At 34.1% G+C, this 23,824-nt stretch overlaps 1 protein-coding gene across 2 annotated transcripts in view; it reads right to left on the reverse strand.

Annotated features, from left to right (window-relative positions):
* The window catches only part of LOC149548040 (calmodulin-binding protein 60 D-like), an 85,636-nt gene that overhangs the window by 49,602 nt on the left and 12,210 nt on the right, over positions 1-23,824 (reverse strand). For both annotated transcript variants that reach the window (XM_089792064.1, XM_089792063.1), the window contains exons 3-4: positions 8,101-8,153; positions 7,451-7,944 (exon numbers count right to left, since the gene is read on the reverse strand). In XM_089792064.1, coding sequence (XP_089648190.1) covers positions 7,451-7,944; positions 8,101-8,153 — 547 coding nt within the window. The remainder of the gene's footprint in view (positions 1-7,450; positions 7,945-8,100; positions 8,154-23,824) is intronic.

The raw sequence follows: 23,824 nt of genomic DNA on the forward strand, positions 1-23,824 counted from the left end.
ATGTTTAGAGGCCTCGATAAGAAGGACATTCATGTGGGATAAAGTGAAAAATCAAAATCCTATAGGGCCTTTCTACCAACATGACAAGAGAGAATTATGAGCAAGGATATCAGGTTTGAAGAAAAAATGGCCTCCAAGAAATCCCATGACCCTCCCATAGTTACAAAGGATATTTCACAAGTGGATTCAATGGTGAGAAGTGTTCAAAAATTCTAATACACATGGCCAACCTCCAAGAGAGAGACAATTAGCCCCTTGTTAAGAGTCCCAGATGGTTAAAGTAGACCTTGAGAGATGTTCAGGAACATGTTAAGGCTCCCAAAACCACATTTAGGGAGAGTAGGCCTCCATAGATGTTTTCAGTGTATATGGCCTTGATGACCAACATCACAGACTCAAAGCCTTCCAACTTTTAGGAAGCAACTACCAACAGGTGTGGAGAGATGCCAAGGTGGAGGAGCACAACTTGATCATGAAGACTGATGCTTAGGAGTATGTACAAAGACTAGTGGGAAATTCAGTAGTAACTTCTAGATGGTTGTTGAAAATTAAACATGCAATAGATGGCAATGTGGAAAAGTATTAAGTATAAAGCAAGACTTGTGGCCAAAGAATTCTCTCATAAAAAGGGAGTAGACTACAAGGAGACCTTTGCTCTTGTTGCTAGATATTCTTCCCGTTGTGATATCCATTGCTTTAGAGTTACGATGGAGAATTCCCCAAATTGATGTAAAGAAAACATTATTCAATGGAATCATTGAAGAAGTATATATAGAGTAGCCACAGGGGTTTGTTGCACATGACAGAGGGTCACATATATGTAAACTTAAGAAAGCCTTGTATGGATTCAAACAAGCATTAAGGGCATGGTACTCTAAGATTAACAAAAATTTGCAGAGCATGGGCCTCACCAAGAGTGAGACAAATTCCAACCTATACTTCATACTAGTTGGATCAGAGCTCCTCATCTTGGTGCTCTATGTGGATGACTTAATACTTACTAAGACAAAGAAGTTGATCATTGAATGCAAGTCAGATTTGGCAATAAAATTGAGATGAAGGACATTGAGTTGATGCATTACTTTCTAGGACTTGAGGTTTGGCAAAGATCGAAAGAGATCTTTCTTGGACAAGGAAAGTACACTTTGCAAATCCTTAAGAGATTCAAGATGGAGAAAAGTAGATCAATGGCCACTCCAATGGTTACCAACCTGAAGAAGTTGATCCTTCAAAGTCAGAATCGGTAGATTCCAGATAGTACAAGCGATTAATTGGCTCATTGGTGTATTTGGTCAACACTTGACCAAACATTTGTTTTGTTGTAAGCACCTTGAGTCACTATATGATAGAGCCAAGGCAAGTTCATTGGATCACTGCAAAGCATGTGCTTAGATATTGCAAGGCACAATAAAGTATGGTTTGCAATACCTTTGTGGATATGTGGTGAAGTTGTAAAGCTATTCTACTTCAGATTGGGTAGGGAGTGATACAACTCAGAAGAGTTCAAAGTGTTGTTTCAATTTAGGTTAGCCATAATTTCCTTGTTCAGCCAAACTCCTTTCAAAACTACTTACAAGTTTATCCAATCATGTTGGAGCTTACTAAAATTAATTGTCAAAATCAAAGTTGCATAAGACTCTTAGAGAATCCAATATTTCATGATAGGTTTAAACGCATTGAGATCAAATACCATTTCATCAGAGACAGGGTCTTATAAGGAGCAATTAAGCTTCAGTTTTATTTGACGGATGAACAAGTTATAGACATACTCACCAAACCCTTGGTAAAAGAGAAGTTAGTATTCTTTCAAGACAAGCTTGGAGTGGTAGTGAATACCTTTCTTGCTAAGAGGGAGTTTTGATAATTGTAGCTCAGAAAGATAAGCTAGAAACAGAGACCAAGTTGGACTTTACCTGGAGGAAGTAGAGTTCAAGTAGGACTCTACTTTAAGACAGTAAAGTTCAAGTAGACCTCTATTTTATTCACCTACCTATTTAAAGTAGTCACCTAGGTAATAGAGTTCAAGTTGGACTTGGAGGAAGTAGAGTTCAAGTTGGACTCTGCTGGTAGGAAGTAGAGTTCAAGTTGGACTCTACTAGGAGTAGACTTCATGTCGGACTCTACTTCAAAGTAGAATTTGAGTAGGACTCTACTTTACCCAGCTACTGTTATAAAAGGAAGCTAAGGGTTGGAATGTTTTTCAACAATCTTTCTCAAGAATGACATAGAGGGAGAGAAAATCAGAGAAGAGAATCTGATTTTCAGCAGGGCAGAAAGGATATAGTTTACAGAATTTAATAGCAAAGGAGAAGGTAGCAGTGCCCACATATATTCTAGGTTTTCTGTTTTGTTTGTAATTTGTTTCAAAGCCGTTTTCTCATGTATTGGAGCTCTTGTAAGTTCTGAAATGATTTTGAATGATGGAATAATTAAAGAGCACATGAACTGTGCATGATTTTGTTTTGCTTTTCTAGTTTTCCACTGCTTTATCTAGTTAATTAAATCTAGAACTGATCTATTTACCTAGATATTGGATTTAAGAAATTAACAAAGGGATGACATGAGGATAAGAGACCTCTCATCGAACATTGATAATCTAATTGCCATTTGCTATAAGAATACTACCAACAAAACATTATGACATTATTTAATAAAAAGGAGAAGATATATTATAAATAAGTGTTGAGTTTAATAGGATCGCTGCAGATGTAATTGAATTGCCTTCTTCGTATATTCTTTCCAAAGACTACGATCTTATATTTATAATAAAAGATCAAGAGTAGACATGTCCCATGATGGGCCATGTCCATTCATTAACATAATGCTAATTACATATATCATTGTATTAAGTTCTCTAATATAATAACAATATAAAATTTCTCACATTATATATATATATATATATATATATATATATAAACTCATATCTCAAATATATTAAAATTATATCTCATATATAATTGTATATATTCATAGGCTTATCCGACTGAAGCTACCAAACATCAACACTCCCTCTTGGCTAGTGAGGATAAACACAAAACATATATTAAACCATTAGAAATATTAGGAATGGCAATTAATGATATCTTTGATCACAAGATATTCATTATTCTGATATCACGTTTGATATCATGAGTCTTGGTCTCCCAGAATATCAACATTCAATATCCAACTAGTGCTCAAAATGTTTTGATATCACATCTAATATCATGAGTATTGGCCTCCTAGAATATCAATGATATTCACCAAGTACCCAACTAAGGTTTGATATCACATCTAATATCAAGAGTATTGGCCTCCCAAAATATCAAATGATATTCACCGAGTAGTAAAAATAAAAATGTTTGATATCACATCTAATATCAACAATATTGGCCTCCCAGAATATCAAATGATATTCACCAATTACTCTTTAAGTAATGGCCTCCCAGAATGTTGAGATGCAAGACATTCACCATTTACTCAATATTAGATATCATGTTTTCTTGGTGTCCTCCCTTGGTTTGTGTGTTTTCTCTCTCTCCAGTCCCCTATATCTTTGGGGTACCCCAATCTGCAACTCACTTCATTTTTTGCAGCTCTTGCTCTCTCATCCTGATGATGAATCACGTAGTGTGATTCGAAACGTTGATAATAAAAAAATTTCAACACAATCTAATCCAGAAGCAATACTAACAATGATAAAAGTTATTGTAAGATCGTCACCTTATAGTAACTTCTACAAATAAAAGTGACATCATTTGGAAGTTGTCACTTCCTCATGATGTACACAGGGGGTAGACCCATTAAAATTACATAGTCAAGAGGTAAATTCATGAATTGCGGTCTTCTTGACTACTACAATTGATTACTAGAGAATCCATCTCGACATGGTTTACTCCCTCTGAATCAATATTATCAAGATCACCAAAGGTTGATCAAATCATGTCCCTTATTGTAATATTCAATAAATTATACTTATATGTACACCAATATCCCTTATTGTCCTCGTCATCATTGATGTGGTAATTATATAGAAAATACTGATTTTCTTTCATCTTTATACTTAAGATATTGGATTGATCTCATAAAATATCAATCTTTTCTTAAATAAATATTATCTATACAAATTATTTATGTTAAGACATTCGTAATATTCTACACATATACATTCATAAATTATATAAATATAATTTGTTTCAACTACACTTCCAATCATCATATACATTCATATGTTTTATGAAATGTTAATTATCAATAACAAATACCTGATTTTACCTTTGATGTGTGGGATTTGATGTCCTTTCACCCTCATTATTTTTCCCATTATTTAACGCAGCTTCAATCTTATACTCCCTTTTTTTACATGCACGTACTTTTAAATTGTTTGTAAATTTATTCACGTTGATCAGTTCCCTGAACTCTTCACTTTGATATCTTTTTATCATTGTTTGCATTCGATGTTTACCACCATATTAAATCTTTTTCTCATAAGAATTCATACCATACCGTGTGTTAGGTGACTACGTTGACTTCAGCGACCTTCCTAATTATATTACGCAGGCATATTATTTTATCTTCAGTTGTTGGGTCCTTGACTTGTAATATGTGGGTGTCATGCTATCAACTATGGCTTTGAATGCATCCCAAATTTGTTCGCCGGATCTCCTACACCTTATCATGGGTCGCTGTTTTTACAAGTCAATCTTTATCACTTACACGACAATCCTATCTCATCAGCGACAGAGGTCACGTGAAGATAAAGACAGGAGTAAGTAATGTCACTGCACAAACCAAATGTCTGCAGAATGAGTATTGCCATCATACACTTGTGTCTACTATGAGGGATTCCATATGCTAACATATAAATCATTTCAGTCAAGTCTTTGGTTCATTATTACTCCGTCACTCGACACTCATATATAATTAGTGAAACGCATATTAACAACCTCCTCTTCGAAGAAAAATCATTATTTTCTATGATCACAATATCACACAGAGCCATCGATTTTCATTGGTGATATGCTTCCTAGACTTCTCATTTAACGATACCTACAGTCGGCATTTCTTTATAGCTTTGCATAGTTTGTGATTTCCTCCATCTTCCCTGCACCACCTTAATACTTGCGGATGTGTTCTTTCTGTGGAGTTCAACCTTCATAGGTTGATCTTCAGGCTTCCTTACAGTATCAGATATAATCTCTGCTTGCATGGTGAAGAAAAAGAAAATTTGCATGCATAGTTTTCAAATAGCTCAAGTTTAAACCATGTTGAGAAGAAATTGTTGATTACGTCATCATCTGTATCCATGCATACTCCAGGTGTTGTAGTATTTTATATCAGTAACATGACTTATTTTATTTCCATCTTTTCTACCCTCTTACATTTGCAACCTTGCTCTGATACCATATTGAGTTTAATAGGATCCCTGCAGATGTAATTGAATTGCCTTCTTGGTATGTTCTTTCCAAAGACAACGATCTTATATTGTATTAAGTTCTCTAGTATAATAACAATATATAATTTCTCACACATATATATATCTCACATTATAATAAATTCATATCTCAAATATATTAAAATCATATCTCATATATAATTATATATATTCATAGGCTTATCAGACTGAAGCTACCAAACATCAACAATAAGAATGATGCGTCATAGAAGATAGTACCAATATTTTTTTTAAATGATTACTGAAAAGGCCAACCAGAAAATATAGCTAGCCGGCAATTAATGGAATGATCAGTACTACGGACAGTGATTTCAAAGGCACAAAGTATAATTGTTAGAGGTCATACCTAGTCAACAGCCATAGCAAGAATAAGAAATGTTACTGAAGAAGAATTGCCCACTCTACATAGTCAATACCTTCCATCATATGTATAGCCCATATAGAGGTTAACGAATGAAGATCATGGCATTTTTGCAGTAATTAATTGGTGGTTGAATTGTATTCAAAGTAACCATTAAAAACAGTTGGTATATTTAACAAATCGATATTTAGTAAACAGGGATGATGATTAGTGAGTAGATAGTGGTTACTAGTTCAAAGGGTGTGATTAATAAGATCATAAAAAAAGGTAAGTATTAAACACATGAGATGTGTTTCTTGCCAGGGGCCTTATCACTCTTTAATATCGTTTGAGAAGCAGACTCGACCCAAAGGTTTAAGAATGGAAGGAGATGATGAAGAATTGTTACTTATACTGATTAAGGAGATGAATCATATCATGTGTACTGTCGGCAAGCAATCAACGAATAATTCTGCCTGCTAAATATTATATCCGAATTCCCTTATGGGTAAGGGTTCCAAATATGGTATTATATTTATATACATATTATCATTGTACAAAAATATATATCTATATATAGTAGTATAATTGTATAAATGTACATAGTAATATTATATTGTGTATATGTAAGTTAATAATAATAATATCAGAATTATTTGTATGTTTATAAATATGGTGGTAATATATGAGATAGTAATGTACATGTGTGTATATTCAAATTGATTAGTACCTAAAGAAGAGGCTCGTCTAAATCCAATCAATATTCCCGAGAGAGGTTAGGGGTCAGCATCCTGAAAACCTTGAGGGCATGTCCCAAGATAGGCTACAAGCCTGGATCTGCTCTAAACATTGAGGGAGCTTATTGTAATTGGTCTCAAGCACCCTGGTTACATGCCTAATCCTTCCTACATCATATTGAACTAGTAATAAGGGCGGTATGGATATTAATAATACATATTTAGATAACTAGATCTAATGAGATGAATAAATAATTGTCTTTACTTTGAATGTCATAGACTGAATCATTATATCTTTATCCAGTTAGCTAAGGACATAAATATTAAATTTGGGTTAAACTAGTCATGACTAAGACTAAGCCTAATGCATTTTCTGACACCTGTCTTCTAAGCACTGTCAGCAACAAGTGGTGCCACATGTGGAAATGATGCCTCGTGTGTTTTGCATTGCTACGTGTAACGTATGTGGTTTCAAAAAAATGACAGTGTTCTGCTAAATTTTGCCTATGGCAATATACAGTCAGTACAAATATGTCCTAAGAGGCCCAAGCAAAGAGAGAGAAGCGGACCATTGTATTTATGTAGGTTATTCCAACAGATCAGTAAACAGTAGCTGCACACCAATGAAAATGCTATCATTGGTAAATCTATTCATTTCAATTTTTATATGAAACTTGACACCCTTGCCCCATAAATTTTCTATAGACATTTTATATGTAATTAATTTTCACCTACAGAAGTTGTGAATTTACTTTCCTATTTGTGATGAGTGTTTGTTAAGATACAGAAAGGTCAACTTCAACATGTGATGTTGAACTACAAGTGTTATTGTTTATCATCAAGAAGAATTACAAAGTTGATCCCAAAACATTTCACTGATTAAGTTACAAGTTCCAGTTTGAAATACATGAAAAAGGAGAAAATAGCAAAACTTACATTCTCCACGATGGTCTTTAACAGTAAATGCTTCTGTTTTCGCTTCTCTAATCGTAATCCCGTCACAGGATCCCATTATTATCCTGGCACCAAGCTTGAATTTTCTGCTCCTTATCCAACTGGAATTATCGGTAAAAGTCAATTCCCCAAGGACCCCAACACCTTCTTTTAAATTGATAATCAGCTCTCCAGAAAGAAGTGGCCGTTTCCCCTCCCTCTCTCGTACAACATGGTTATCAAATTCTTCCTCAGACCAACCTGCATCTTCATCCCCTTCAAAATCCCCTTCAAGTACAACAATTTCCACTTTCATAGAAGATTCAGGCCCTGTAGAGACAATTTGTCCTGTATTTGCATCCATAAGTACTACTTGAATAAAACTACACTGCTCCCCTTCTATTCTACTGCCTGTAAAGATAGGAAGGGATAGCCTGTTCCTGAACTGTAATTGCAAGTTCCTGGCTGCATATCCACCTATTTGTCGGGTTGAAGACCTAAAAGCATGGTAATGGTTAATATACGTGTAATTTCTTAAGCATTTTCATTCTCAAAGCACAAATACTAAGCCATGTTTACAGATTTCATCTTTCAGCCACTTCTCGATAATTTTTACTTAATTTAAATCTTTAAGGATAAGCATAAGATCTCACTGGGATTTAGCAGAGACGTGTTTCTCTAATGCTCGCTCAACCTCCTCATTTACCTGAACAAAATCCCATAAAGACTTCTCTGAGTAGTCAAAAAAACATATAAAATCAAGAAATGAGCAAGCAAACCGAAAAGAAAATGCATTATTATTGAAATTAATAAAACAGAATACCAAGTAACCATAAAATAGTAATGACATCTTTTAATATTAAAAAATGTATATACAATATTCGCAAAATATAATACTCCACAAACACAGAGGGGACATTCAAACTTACTGCTTACAAACTTCTGGATATACTAACATGGTGGACAACATATCCAGTTGCATACCAATTGAAGAGAAAACTATACATATTTTCTCAGAATAGCCTGAAGCTGCAAAGTTTTTGACCATCAAGCAAACAGTTATTTTGGGACAGAGGATCACTAGAGAGTCAGACACTGAATATTTTTCAAAATAGTTATTGATGATATTTGGAATCCTCCAAATTGTCCATAACCGACTCCAATTGGAAGAGTACTTGGCAAGGCCAAAAATTTTAACTCAAAAACTTAGAAGGTACTAAAAATCAATCTCTTAAAGAAACATATTTTTCTTTGTAAAATTCAATAACAAAATGTATTAAATTAAAAATTGACATCTCAAAAGAGAAAATGCATGGTTTCATAGAAAATTATATGTGAAAACATATTTTGACCAGAGTTTTATCTGCATTGACATTTGTACCCATGGTTTTTCATGTCTATAAAATTATGAGAGTTAAAAATGTGTAAACTCGCCAAGGAAAAAAAGAATAGAGTACTCGGCAACCCAGAGAGTACTCGGAGAGTTTGCAAACTATAGTACAAACTGCAAAGCAGTCAAATGCATATTTTGAATCACTGGAAACTAGACTGAGACTAAAGACACAAAGGGAATTGTCACCCATAATATTTAACCTCATTATAATATCATTGTTTTTATGACATCATTATATTATTGGCATTCCTGGTTGGCCTGAGACCGTATGTAGCATTTATAATGCCCTTGCTGCTGACCAGTCCAACAAATTCCACATTAGTCCTTGGAAGGCCACTATATTGCATACAAACATTAATAAATACCCCTAACATGTCTCATTTGAACATCACCAATTTTTATTTTTTTAAATGCCAAAAAAAAAGTGGTTTTACTGATCTCTACATGGCACGTAGTGACATCAATAAACTGTAGGAAATATGGCAGTGTACACTTTGACTGTGTTACATGTTTTCAATTTATTTATTGGCCAAATTTGCAACTTTCAGTGGTTTGCAGAAGATCTGCCGTGTTGACAAGAAATATCACAGAGCTGACCTGTCAACTGCAGTGATAAGTTTTCAAATTACTGTTCAGTATTGGATATGAAACATTGAAAAAAGACTAGATTGTATTAATAATACACTCTCTTAAATAGAGTTTATAGACACTATATAAAAACGTTGAGTAAATAGCAAAATCATCTAAATAAAGACAATTTCTGAAACTAGAACAAATTAAGAAAACTAAAAAGAAATCCTAAATGACCATTAACAAAGGTTCTAAAATAACGAGCTAAATATAGCAAAAACAGAGGATACTAAAAATATTCTAATAACTTCCTTTAATGGCCATTCTGTCAACTACCCTGCATAATAGAATACATGTCTTGCAGTTACAAATCCTTCAGAACATTCTGATGTTATTGAGACCCTCCCTAGGTTTGCAAAATGTCAATAATAACCAAGAGTGGCCTAGAAAAAAATTAAGAAGATTGTCCCCCTTCTTCACAATGGTGTGCAACAAGAGAGTAGAGCTTGCCACTTACTCTGGCACTAAGATACAACTGAGATGAATCTATCATGAACTCTCCCAGAATCTACAAAACCTCTAACCAGAAATCATTCAGCAAATGTACAACCTGCTGTTGGATAACAAAACTATCATTTCCTGTAGATAAAAGACAAATATTGAGAACAGCTGCCACGATTTTGAGGAAAAATCAGCAAACCTTACAAACTTTTGCAAATGAGCGAGATGCCCCAAAATAGACTGCAAGATACCATGATTTCAAGTAAACAAAGCATCATTTTCCAGAAAAAAAATGGTAAAAACCCTAAAATAGAAATCCCTACCATAACATCTCACGCAAACTTCACGAAGTACAATAACCAGAAATGATTTTTTAGGAGAAAAATCAACCAAAACCAAACACAATTTTTGAAGAGAAAAATAATCAAAATCAAAAACATTTTTTGAGGGGGGGAATCGATCAAAACCAAACAAACCTAGATTGGGGAATACAAAAGAGATTATTTTCTAGGAAAAAAATTATTAAAACCTAGTAAATAATATTTGAGAAATATTATTTTTTACCCAACAGATAAGAGAGTCATATCCACACGAGCTCCCACTGTAATACCATGAATTCTTGAAAAAACAAAATAGAATGTAATAACAATACACACTCTTAAATAGAGTTTACAGACGCTATAAAAAGCATTAAGTAAAGAACAAAATCATCTAAATAAAGACGATGTGTGAAAATAGACCAAACTAAGAAAACTAAAAAGAAAGCTTAAATGACCATTAACTAAGGTTCTAGAAAAACAAGCTAAATAAAGCAAGAACCTAGGATACTAAAAATATTCTAATAGGAAAGAACAAACTTGTCTTCATTATAATGTAAAAAGATGCTTTTATAATAAAACGGGGTTTTATAGGATGCCCAACCTATCAGGATAACTAACCATGTCAAATCACTGGCATGCTTTGAAATGAAGTGCCATAGTTAAACATGCTAAGGTCAAGATAGATTAAATTGCACCAGGTGTGATTGGAAACCAATAATAACAACAAACAACAAACAAAATAAAGAGTTTATGTGCATCCATATTGGAATGCACTAATAAAATTACAAATTGAAAATTCTTGGGCTTTCAATATCAAAAAACAAAAACCATCTACCATTAGGACCAAATGAAGCCAGCTGGTCATATGACCAGCTCTTGCAGCATGCATTTCTTTTCTCTTCCCAGCTTTTTCAGACACCTGTCCTGCTAATTCCTTGATACAATCCAAATGATAACTCGCTATTTTTGAATCACTGTGATAAGAATATTTAAGGATTGACAATCTAAATGATGAGTTTTTGCCTTGTAATATCTACAAGTATCATTGAACTGATCAAGGCTCACTTACAGATTCTTCTGTGTCATTGGCTTGCTTAGGGTTGGTTGAGTTTTCTCAAAGACTGTTGACTTGCTTAAGGCTCATTTGAAGTTAAAAAGAAAGCTAAAATGACCATTAACTAAGGTTCTAGAAAAACAAGCTAAATAAAGCAAGAACCTAGGATACTAAAAATATTCTAATAGGAAAGAACAAACTTGTCTTCATTATAATGTAAAAAGATGCTTTTATAATAAAACGGGGTTTTATAGGATGCCCAACCTATCAGGATACCTAACCATGTCAAATCACTGGCATGCTTTGAAATGAAGTGCCATAGTTAAACATGCTAAGGTCAAGATAGATTAAATTGCACCAGGTGTGATTGGAAACCAATAATAACAACAAACAACAAACAAAATAAAGAGTTTATGTGCATCCACATTGGAATGGACTAATAAAATTACAAATTGAAAATTCTTGGGCTTTCAATATCAAATAACAAAAACCATCTACCATTAGGACCAAATGAAGCCAGCTGGTCATATGACCAGCTCTTGCAGCATGCATTTCTTTTCTCTTCCCAGCTTTTTCAGACACCTGTCCTGCTAATTCCTTGATACAATCCAAATGATAAGTCGCTATTTTTGAATCACTGTGATAAGAATATTTAGGGATTGACAATCTAAATGATGATTTTTTGCCTTGTAATATCTACAAGTATCATTGAACTGATCAAGGCTCACTCACAGATTCTTCTGTGTCATTGGCTTGCTTAGGGTTGGTTGAGTTTTCTCAAAGACTGTTGACTTGCTTAAGGCTCATTTGAAGTTCCTTGTGGACCCATCCCAAGCTTGAGTTAAATTTTCCATCTGTCACTGACATGCATATGGATACGGTTGAAATCCCTTGTGCGTCATTGGCTTGCTTGAGATCATTTAAGTTTTCTCATGGGCTTTTGTCTTGCTTAAGGCTCATTTGAAGTTTCTCATGGGCCCATCCCATGCTTGAGTTAAATTTTCTATCTGTCATTGACATGCATAAGGCTAAGTTGAGGATTTTCATGGATGGTTAAAGTTCTATTTTCTTCTCTCATTGGCATGCATAAGGCTAAGTTGAGGTTTCCCAAGGGTTATTGTAATATTTGAGACCAATCGAGATAGCCCATGGGCCACTAAATTTCTCAAGGCTCAATTGAAGTTTTCTCGTGCAGGCTATAGTGGTGAGGGAAGTAATAGAGGCAAAGGATGCAAGGAGGATGCTGAAAGAGTTGGCATCTTCCTATCATGCACAATGTGTGTCTTACCATCAAGTACTACTTGAACTCCACGGGAAACGGAAACAAAAACTATGTAGTTCAAGCCTTGTCTTGCCTGTGATGGTCAACGGAAATGCATGGAATCAGCAATTCAAATTTTGCCAAAGAAAATCAAATGCAGATGGTGATTGCGTGTACACCATTGCAGAAAGCAAAGCACATGACAAGCATTGTTTTGGTCTCTAATGATGATGTTGTAGTTGATAGTATGAAGAACTCCACAGTAATTTGAATGCCCCATTGTACAGGTGTTCAGAATGGAATAACAAAGAGTGGGATGCTCCAGGTGTAAGAACCCCAAGTTCTCCTTCACATAGATTTACACAAATCTTGCATGCTATTGTAAACAAAAAGCAACCCAATTCATAGAAAGTTATTAAATACAAATTTGCATGGATACAGATACAGATAGAAATATAGATACGGTATCGGGTACGGATACGGCCATTTTTTAAGATCCCCAATATGGCGGCTGGATACGACATTAATATATATCACATATACATATATTTAACACAGTTTTCTAAGTTATAAGAGGAGTTTTTCATTACTTCAAGTTCAAAAACAATGATATTGACACACAAATGCTACATAAATATTTATAAGTTAATTTAACACTTTACAATATGCAAAAATACTAGAGTTGCATTAGAAGATACCCAACAAAATGGGTTGTTGGATAGAAAAACATTTTATTTGTCTTTCTCATTTGGTGCGGGTTTTGTTTATACCATTTTTTTTAAAACAATTGTATTACTAAAGTTTTTTAAATTAAATTTGGGAAGATTTATGCTAAATCTTGGAAATCAAATTATGTAGTATTTGACACGGTTGGAAAATCAAGTTTTTTTAGTCAGACATGGGTACAATATTCAATGTGTATCTAGGTAGTATTGAATACATTTCCAAATTGGATACAAGGATACGTGTGCCCAAGGAGGGACAGAGGAGTTTCCGGCAACTCTGATTAAATATCTCATTCCAACATAACCATTTTCTGATTTTTACTTTCCCAGGCCTGATATTGGAAAAAGTGACACTAAAAGGCTCCAAAAAGCAACTCAAAAATGATTTCCCCAACTCGAAATCCACACCAAGCTGAAAACTGCAATCACCTTTATTAAATTCACTAAACACTCTAAATCTACTCCAAATTGGCACAAATATGACTCCAGAATGAAGCCATCATTGGTATGCAAAATTCAATGGGTCTTTAACCATTTCAAATTGCCGAAAACACTAAAGAATTGATGCCCTTCAATACTGAAGAAGCACAGAAACCTTTGTCTTAGACACCATTCACAAATTCCAAGAAAGCAAGTTAAAAAAATCACATGTGCAGAATGAATTCAACTTTACACTTTGACCTTTTTATAAATCCTTTATAAGGATCGATTAAAGAGGCTTCTCAATTAAGTCACATTAATGACTTATTAAAATTCTTTGAACTGACTTTATAATATCACTTTATAACCTAACTGGTTTGGGTGCCCAATTAATGTAAATAGTTAATGCACTTCAATGATGTCTCATGGACCCCATTTACTTTATAATAGACTTTATAAAAAATTATTAACTAGCAATTGCACAAAAATAAGGGGCAATGGTTAAGCCGATAGTAAAATATATTTCACCACGTATTTAGGAAGTCAAAATTTCTAAACGAACTCACCTATTTGTATCATGACATAAAAATACTATTAATATCTTTAGAATAAATACTTTAATTTAAATTAAATTAAAATATAAGCATTGAAATGACTTGGTATACTTTTGTTAAAATTGCAAAAATCTTCTTTTAATGTCTTAAAGACATTAAAAAAGATTGTGTTGATAACCTTAAAAGAGAAGTACCAAAATAATTAAATAGCAAGATTAAGTGTTAGAAAATATAATTTGTGAATGTTTGATCCATAATGCCATTTTAATTACTAATATAGTTTGTTAAAGTAAATGAAAATGCAAATAAAAAGCTTCAAGCACTCAAAGATGTAACAAGCAATTATTCTTTCAACCACATCATAATCAATCAATTTTTTTCATTTTCATCTAATTTGTTTTATCTATCAAATTTGATCTAATTTGTATAAATAACATATTTTAATAATATATATATAGTTATAAATATGTTAAATAATATATTAAAGTGTACATATGAATTTCTGTAAAACAGGACATTTATTCTTTCAACAATTTCTTAATCAATCACTTTTTCACTGTAAGTCTCCTTCCATTTGATCATATTTCACAATTTGGTCGGGTCCATGGTAGGCGTCGGTATTTTAGTTACTGCCTAAACTTTGTTAATCCATCTAATCCTCAGGGAAAATGAACAGATTTAAAGAGGATTTTTTTCGGTTTAATCCTACTGCTTAGAATTGTTAATAATCCGGAGTGAACATGAATCGAATTTGGGGAAAATAGAAAATTCTTAATCCATACTACTTAAACTTGTTAATCCGTTCTAGGTTTCCGACAAATTTACGAACAGTGAGCATGATAAATCTGTGAATATCGCTTTCAAATGCAGATGAAAATCTCTGGACATCTGATTTTTAGGTTTAATCACGAAGTATTTGATTAGATATAGGATTTGTTCAACATGTTCCAGCTGACTGGGTCTCTATTGAATTTTCCATCTGTCATGGATGTCGCTTGTTTTAAGGGTTTCATTTGGTTTATTCATGAAATGGTATAATTTAAGATTGAATCTTGATTTCCCGTTTTGAATCTTGATTAAATTTTAGTGAACCGAACATGATTGGGATTGTCATTTTCCATTTGCATTCACCATTACCATTCCCATTCCTATTTTCTATTCTAGTTTCCTATTCCTATGCTTGTAACCAAACGGGTTCTAACCTATCGAAAATATGTCAAAGGCCCATTTGACCCAAAGAAACCTCTCCAACAATTAGCCACAAAAGTGGGCAAGGACAAGAAAAAAAATACAGGGGGTAGTAGGGAATGAGAGTGCAATATATGTCACAAACACTATTTCAGGAGCTACACTAGAGTGAATTTCACCTTTTATGGATAGGTGGACAAGGGATGAAAGGATGTAAATTGATAACATAAGACGAAAAAAATGAGGCCACTAGATTGGACATGGAGGGGGAGGGGCTGAAAATGGGGAGTCCAAGAGAGTATGTGCAAGCCACTATGCCTGTGAGTAGCACAACCCCCATAGGCACAAACAAAACCAGCACTACTAGAGGAAAGAGAAACAAGAGTAAAAAAGAGACTAATGTTGCTTTCCTTGTTGCTCATGGCATACCATACCATGTTACACGTTCCTCATTTTATAAACAAATGTGCAAAGATATATAAGCTGCTAGTCCATTATTTGTACCATCTGGTTAGACAAAACTACGCACCACTATCCTTGATAAATAGTATTCAAAAGTAAGTATTTTAAAAGAGGAAATGAGACAAACATGGATGACTGATGGATGCTCTATCATCATAGATGGGTGGACCGATATCAAACATCGGCCACTCATCAATATTATTGTCATTAGCACAACACGCTCTTATTTTCTTAGAGTTATTGATCGTTCAGAGAAAAAGAAGGATGCATCCTTTCAATTTCAGATTTTGAAGGATGCTATATTGTGCAAGTAGTCACTGATTTAGCCTGGGTGTGTAAGTCAGCTGGTTTGATGGTGGAGAGTATTGTAGACATATGTTTTGGACCCCATGTTGTGTACATGCATTGAATAACACCTTGAAGGGCATTGGTAAGGCTTAAGGGTTTGGTATGTGAGGCTAGAGATGTGCAAATGTTTATTTGCAATCATCACACATCTCTTGCATTATTTAGAACATTTTCGAAGAAAGAATTCCCCAAGCCCGTGGAGACTAGATAAACTAGCTACTTCATTTTGTTGAAGAGGATGCTTGAGGTCAAAGAGGCCTTAGAATCCATGGTGCTTAATGCGGAGTGGAATGTTTGGCATAAATCAAGCACCCCGAATGGAAGAAGTGTGAAACAAAAAATCTTGAATAAAAATTGGTCAACCACAATGAGGTAAGAAGCTTAGATAAATTAATATTTATAAATGTTATTTTCTGATTTGATAAAAATTAAAATTATTTCTGATTTTAGCATTTGCTGATTTTATTATTTGCTATGTTTCTCACATGTTATTTACTAATCACTAATTGATTGCATTTTCAGTTACATTTGCTCCTTCATTTAGCCTACTGTAGCAGCAATTAGATATGTTGATACTGACTCTCCTAGCCTTGGAGAGATTTATGAGACAATTGATAGCATGCTTGAGCAGAGCAAGCATGTTATTCATGCCAAGGACCCCAATTTGGTGTTTTACGAGGACCAACTTAAGCCCATTGTAATGAGGAGGTGGAACATAATGAACACTCCACTTCATATGGCAGCCTATGCTGCCAATCCTAAATGGCATGCACCAAGGCTTGGGAGAGTGCCTCCATCTAGGGATGAGGAGGTGAGTCTCTATTCTAAAATCTCAAGTATTTTGTTTTAGTTTTCAATTGAAACTTTAATTGCTAATTGTTTTTTTGACATTTGGTAATTTTACTGATTTATTATGTTTTTTTATTTGTTAAACATACTTGAAGCAGGGCTTCTTCAAAGCCCTTACAAAAATGTTTAATGACAATGATGCTAGTATTCTTTGGGAGCAGGCGCTTGACTTCACCAAACTTTGTGGTCCAACATTTGGTAGGCCTAAGGCCAAGACAGACAAAGCTACATTAGCTCAAAGGGACCCTATTGGTGGTGGACGTGGCATGGTAGAGATGCACCTGAGCTAAGATTTTTTGCCATTCGTCTTCGTTCAAAGGTTGCGAGTTCCTCTACTACTTCGTATAGCTTCATCCAATAAGTTAAGAGGAACAGCCTTTCCTCTAAGCAATTGGAAGAGTTAGTGGTTGTTCACAGTGTCTTGCACCGATGTGACCAACAAACTCCTCAGGATCATCCAACCCCAACACTACATTGGGATGTTAATCCCGAGGATGCTATGCAGATTGAGGCAGATGACACACCTCTAGGATTAGTTGGGGTTCCATTGGATGAGGACACTCTGCCTATAGCTACCACTGACTCGGAGGATGATGATGCTGATTTAGATTTAGACATAGATTTTGATTCGTAGAGGATAGCCTACCATATATTTGGCAATGGCATTTATTATTTGACATTTCCAAATACATTATGGGATTTGATTTCATGAGACATCCTATTAGTTATTACTATTGTTTATCATTTACGTCATTTCAATTTGTTTTCATGCATGATACTTGGAGCCTTTGGGCATTTTTGCTCCATTTACGTCACCGATATTGCAATGAATTATGATTTCAGATTTATGAGAGTGATTAGTATTTTTATTTTTGTTAATTTCAATTTATTATACTTATGTTACATGTGCATTATAATTGTATCAATGTATTGACCTTCTTACTTTTTAAATGTTTATGATGAATGGTTTATCAATGTTATGTTATGCATATTTGAGTTCTATCTCTTTATATATATATATATATATATATATATATATATATATATATATATATATATATATATATATATATATATATATATATATAACCCCTATGTTTTTTGTAAAGTTTCTTACCAAATTTCAAATTTGATTGCAAACTGATGCACAATTTTATTGCAGGTATGAACACCATTGACAAATAGACTAATTCACTCCAGAATTTGTAGAAGTTGGTGCAGAAATAACAAAGATAAAATAATATTCTTGAACTCAGAATGTCCTTCGATCCTTTGATATGCTTGCATTAATTGATTTCGATGCCTTGTTTACTCACGTAGATCAAGTATATATATTGAGTGAAAGGGTGTGGGGATGAATGGTCATGTCTTTGAATGGAGACATTGACATTCATCCTTACACCTATTCGGAAGTAACTAATCATTCACGATTTGTTACGAACTTAACACAAGTAAAACAATGAAATACCAATCATTAAGATCTACGTCCCAATATAAAGTGCAGATCGAAAGAGATCTAAATACCAAAGGAATCAAAATATGTTTTGATCATGCCTTAAATGATCTCAAAAAATATATATCATCGGTTTCTACTGTGCATTGGTTACATACAACAAGTACATACATATATATGTTGATCACAGTAATGTCAAACCGAAGCTACATGCTTTAACACTCCCTCTTAGCTAGGGAAGACAAAGTGAATATATATAAGTTTTTATTTGAAAAGTAATATCCTCTGGATATATTTAAGAAATTCAAGTCTCGTGATATTCTTTCCAGTTATGGTGTGTACACAGATATCAAGTCTCATGATATCTACCATAAAAGATCATGGTATATCCATAGATATTATGTCACATAATATCTACCATGAGTTTGAACATATTGATCTTCAACAAATATCAAGTCACAGACTCCCATGATATCCATCAACATGCTCTTTTAACTATCATGATCTTTTTCATAAATATCAAGTCACATGATAGTAATCTAATAATTATAAAGTCTTCACCTTATATTATTAGAATCAACATTTCATTATAAATGATTGTCACCTTTTAATAATGTACATAGGGTAGGCCCATGAGCCATAGAGTCACACATATGACAAAAGAGTTTACACTTTATACATCTTTATTAAAATAATACAAATTTACAAAGTTGAGACTCAATCTCATAAACTTACATTTCAACCAAACCAAGTTTCTTCTTAAATGATCAGCCTTCACTTTAGGAAGAGCCTTGCTGAGTATGTCAGCTATTTGATCATCTGTATTAATATATTCCAACTTAATAGCTCTTCTTTCCACCATGTCCCTTACATAAGGGTAAGGAATTTCTATATGCTTGGATCTATCATGAAATACCGAATTCATAGATAACTTGAGACAACTTTGGTTATCACAATGAATAGTGGTAGGTTTCATAGGCTCACAGAACAAGTTAGAAAGCAACTTTCGAAGCCACATTGTTTCTCTAGCTCCCATTGTTGCTACAATATACTCTGCCTCGGTAGAACTCTAAGCAATTGAAGCTTGCTTTCTGCAAATCCAAGAGATCATGGCTGATCCTAAGCAGAAGCAACATCCTGATGTGCTCTTCCAATCTTTTACACTTCCGACCCAATCAGAATCAGTATATCCATTTAACTCCAAGCTGGTATTCTCATATTTAAGTTCATACCCAATAGTCCCTTGGAGATACCTTAATATATGCTTCAAAGCAGCAAGATGAATCTCACAAGGTTCACACATGAACTGACTTAATGCATTCACAGTATAGCAGATATCAAGTTGAGTATTTACAAGATACATCAGGGACCCAATTATCTGTCAGTATAAAGTGGGATCAACTAGTCTGGATTCAGCACTTGCTTCCTTTAGCTTGTATAAGTTGGTTTCCATAGGTGTAGACATAGGTCGACAGTCTCACATTCCAAATCTTTTCAAAATATCAATTGTATACTTCTTTTGATGCAGAAAGATATTCCCAAACTTCTAATGCACTTCCAAACCAAGGAAGTAATGAAGAATTCCTAAGTCCTTCATTTCAAATTCAAAAGCCAAGTCTTTTTTACACTAATTAATGAGATGTTCTTCCCCTGTAATTAGAAGGTAATCAAAATAAAGAATTAGAATTAGCATATCACCTTTAGTTACCTTAAAGTAAAGATTTGGATCAGCCACATTCTTGCTGAATCCAAGACTTAGAAGGTATTTGTCAATCCTTTCATACCAAGCTCGGGGAGCCTATTTGAGTCCATATAAAGCCTTCTTCAATTTACATACATAAGAGGCAACATCATGAGTCACAAATCCTTCTAGTTGTTCCAACTATACTTCCTCAATTTTTCCATTTAAAAAAGCAGTTTTTACATCCATTTGATGGATTTTCCAACCTTTGGTTGCTGCAATAGCTATTACAACTCTAACTGAGGTATACCTGGCAACTGGTGCAAAAGTTTCTTCAGAGTCAATTCCTTCCTTTTGAGAAAAACCTCTAGCCACAAAACGAGCTTATGTTTTTCAATGCCACCATCTGCAGCATACTTAACTTTAAAGAGCTATTTTTGAAGAAACAACAAATTTTCCCTTAGGTCTAGGAACTATATCCCAAACATCATTTTTTAGTATCGACTGATACTCTTCCACCATTGCATCTTTCCAAGCTTGATGTTTAAGTGTTTTTAAAGCACTTGAAGGTTCAGGGTTTGGACTCTCACACATGAAAGCATTTTATGTCAATTTTCTAAGTCTTTTGCTTTCTCAAAAAGTCCCTGAAGGTGCTGCAAATCCATCTCCTTCCTGTATAATTTTCCTTGCCCAAAGTGGTCTTTTAGAATAATCAAGACTCTCTTCTTGAGTCTCAGGAAGGATCTCAGTTTCATTTGAAGTCTCTTAAGGGTACTCCCTCTGAATCTCGGGAGCAAGAGCCTCTTCTTGGGATAAGTCAACTGTATCTAGTTCATCAAAAGTTTTGGCTCTTTTAAAAGCAATATCTTCTTCAAAAATGACATCTTTGTTGAGTTCTATTTGTTTCTGTCCAGGTATGTAGCTCTGTATCGTTTTACTGTTTCACTAAAACCAATAAGAATTCCCTTTCTTCCAGTAGGTTCTAACTTTGTCCTTTTCTCCTTAGGTACATGAACATACACAGGACATCCAAATATCCTAAAGTGACTAATGTCAGGTTTTTTTCCTGAAAATGCTTCTTCAAGGTTCTTATTGTCCAAATACGAGTGAGGACATCTATTCTGAATATAGATTGTTGTATTAGATGCTTCAACCCAAAATGGCATACTCAAGTTTTGATCAAAAATCATAGCCCTATTTGCTTCTACAATAGTTTTGTTTTTCCTTTCAACAACCCCATTTTGTTGAGGATTGTAATGGACTGTGAACTCCCTCTTAATCTCAGCATGTTTGCAAAACTCTTTAAACATTTCAAAAGTGTACTCTTTCCCATTATCTATTCTCAGAACTTTAATTTTCATTCCTGAGGAGTTTTCAGTGACTGTTTTGAAGTCCTTAAACTTAGAAAGAATTTCTTCAGATTCTTTGCACTTAAGGAAGTATATCCATTTCTTCCTTGAAAAATCACCAACAAATATCACAAATGTCTTCTTTGTCTTAGTGCATAGCTCATATAATAGTCCTTGTCGTACTCCTATTGCTAGAGCCTTCTTTATGGTTGAATTCTTAGACCAAGCTAGTGCCTTACCTTCCATGAATGCAATTCTATAACCACCATCTTCAAGAGCAGATATGGATATTAAATTTCTTTTAATACCTGGTACATAAAGAACTCCAAAAAGCTGAATATTATTTCTAGATTTCAATTTGATGGTGCAGGACGCAATCCCTTTTACGGAATGTACAGAATCATCACCAATTGTAACTTCTTCATCTGTTTCTATTTGCATGATTTCTAGGTTATCCTGATATCCAGTGATGTGTCTTGAGGATCTGTTGTCAACTATCCAAGTGTTAGATTTGGTTGATATTTGACTAGACAATGCTGAATAGAACGCATATTTCTCAAATTAATGACCTTTGTTTGATTTATCAGATTTGGCAAATGAAGCTTGAGGTTTAGATCGATCAAGACAATTTATCGCATAATGTCCATATAGATCACATCTAAAACATTGAATTTTGGACAAGTCTTTCTTTTGTTTAAAGTGTCCTTTTCCATGAAAGTTTCTTTTCCTTTTGTTGTTCTTCTTCTTTCCCTTCTTATGAGAGTTTGTGTTAAGAACTTGAACGTCTTCATCTAAGGTTTTATGTTTTCCTTTAATCATTAATCTCGATTCTTCTTGAAGACAATCAGATCTTAATCGATCTAGTTTTGGGATTTTAGATCTAGCACTTGTACAAAAGATTCCCAAGAATTTGGAAGTCCTAACGCTATCAGGTATAATTCTTCGTTGTCAACTCATAACTGACTGCAGATAATTGATCTCTCAAATCTGTGATTCTCATGAAGAAAGCATTTACAATTTCTCCTTTATTCATGCCGATATTATTCATTTGTCTTTTAAGAGCAAGTTTTATGCCAATGTTATTTATTATGAATGCATTTTCAAGAGCTCGAAACATGTGATATGTTGTTGCATGTTTTGACACAATAGGCACTATGTGATCTCGAACCAACAACATCCACAATTATCTTCATGGCCTTCTCATTATTCTCGATCCATAATGTTTTCTCTAGATCATCTTTAGGTTCTTCCTTATCTTCTCTTACAAAAGATTCCAATTTGTTTTCTTTTAATAACATCATTATACAAAGTTTCTTGGATTAGAAGTTATCAGCACTTGCAAGGAGGTGTTTGAATCTTAACATGTTTGTCATCTTGTAGAGAAAAGATAAACTGCAATTTAATGTGAAATCTTATCTCTTAAACTTAATGAGATCTCTCCTTGACAAGGCTTTGATACCATGTAAAGTTTCTTACCAGATGTCAAATTCGATGGCAGACTTATGCACAATTTTATTGCAGGTATGAACACTATTGACGATGGACTTATTCACTCCAAAATTTGTAGAAGTTAGTGCAGAGATAACAGAAATAAAATAATATTCTTGAACTTAGAATATCCTTCGATCCTTTGATATGCTTGCATTAATTGAATTTGATGCCTTGTTTACTCGGGCAAATCAGGTATATATATTGAGTGAAAGGGTGTGGGGACAAATGATCATGTCTCCAAATGGAGACATGGGCATTCATCCTTACACCTATTCGGAAGTAACTAATCATTCATAATTTGTTACAAACTTAACAAAAGTAAAACAATGTAATATCAATCATTAAGATCTGCAGCCCGATATAAAGTGTAGATCAAAAGAGATCTAAATACCAATGGAATCAGAATATGTTTCAATCATGCCTTAAATGATCTCAGAAAATATATATCATCGGTTTCTACTGTGCATTAGTTACATACACCAAGTATGTATGCATATATGTATAACTGTATGTGCATCATACTGTTGTACATATATACATATATATGTGCTGATCACAGCAATGTCAAACCGAAGCTACATGCTTTAACATTTTTAATCACCGTCGCCTGAGGTCTCATCCCCTAAAATTTGGTTTCGACTCGTACCCATACTAGAAACACGTCCCCGTCCTCTGAATTATGGCTTTGACCCATACCCGTACCAGAAGCATATCCTCGTCTTCGAAACTTTATGGAGCATAGATATATATTCATATAT

This window comes from Cupressus sempervirens, chromosome 7 (genome assembly GCF_028749045.1).
Source record: "Cupressus sempervirens isolate cs-2001-9-10 chromosome 7, ASM2874904v1, whole genome shotgun sequence".
NCBI classification, from domain to species: Eukaryota; Viridiplantae; Streptophyta; class Pinopsida; order Cupressales; family Cupressaceae; genus Cupressus; species Cupressus sempervirens.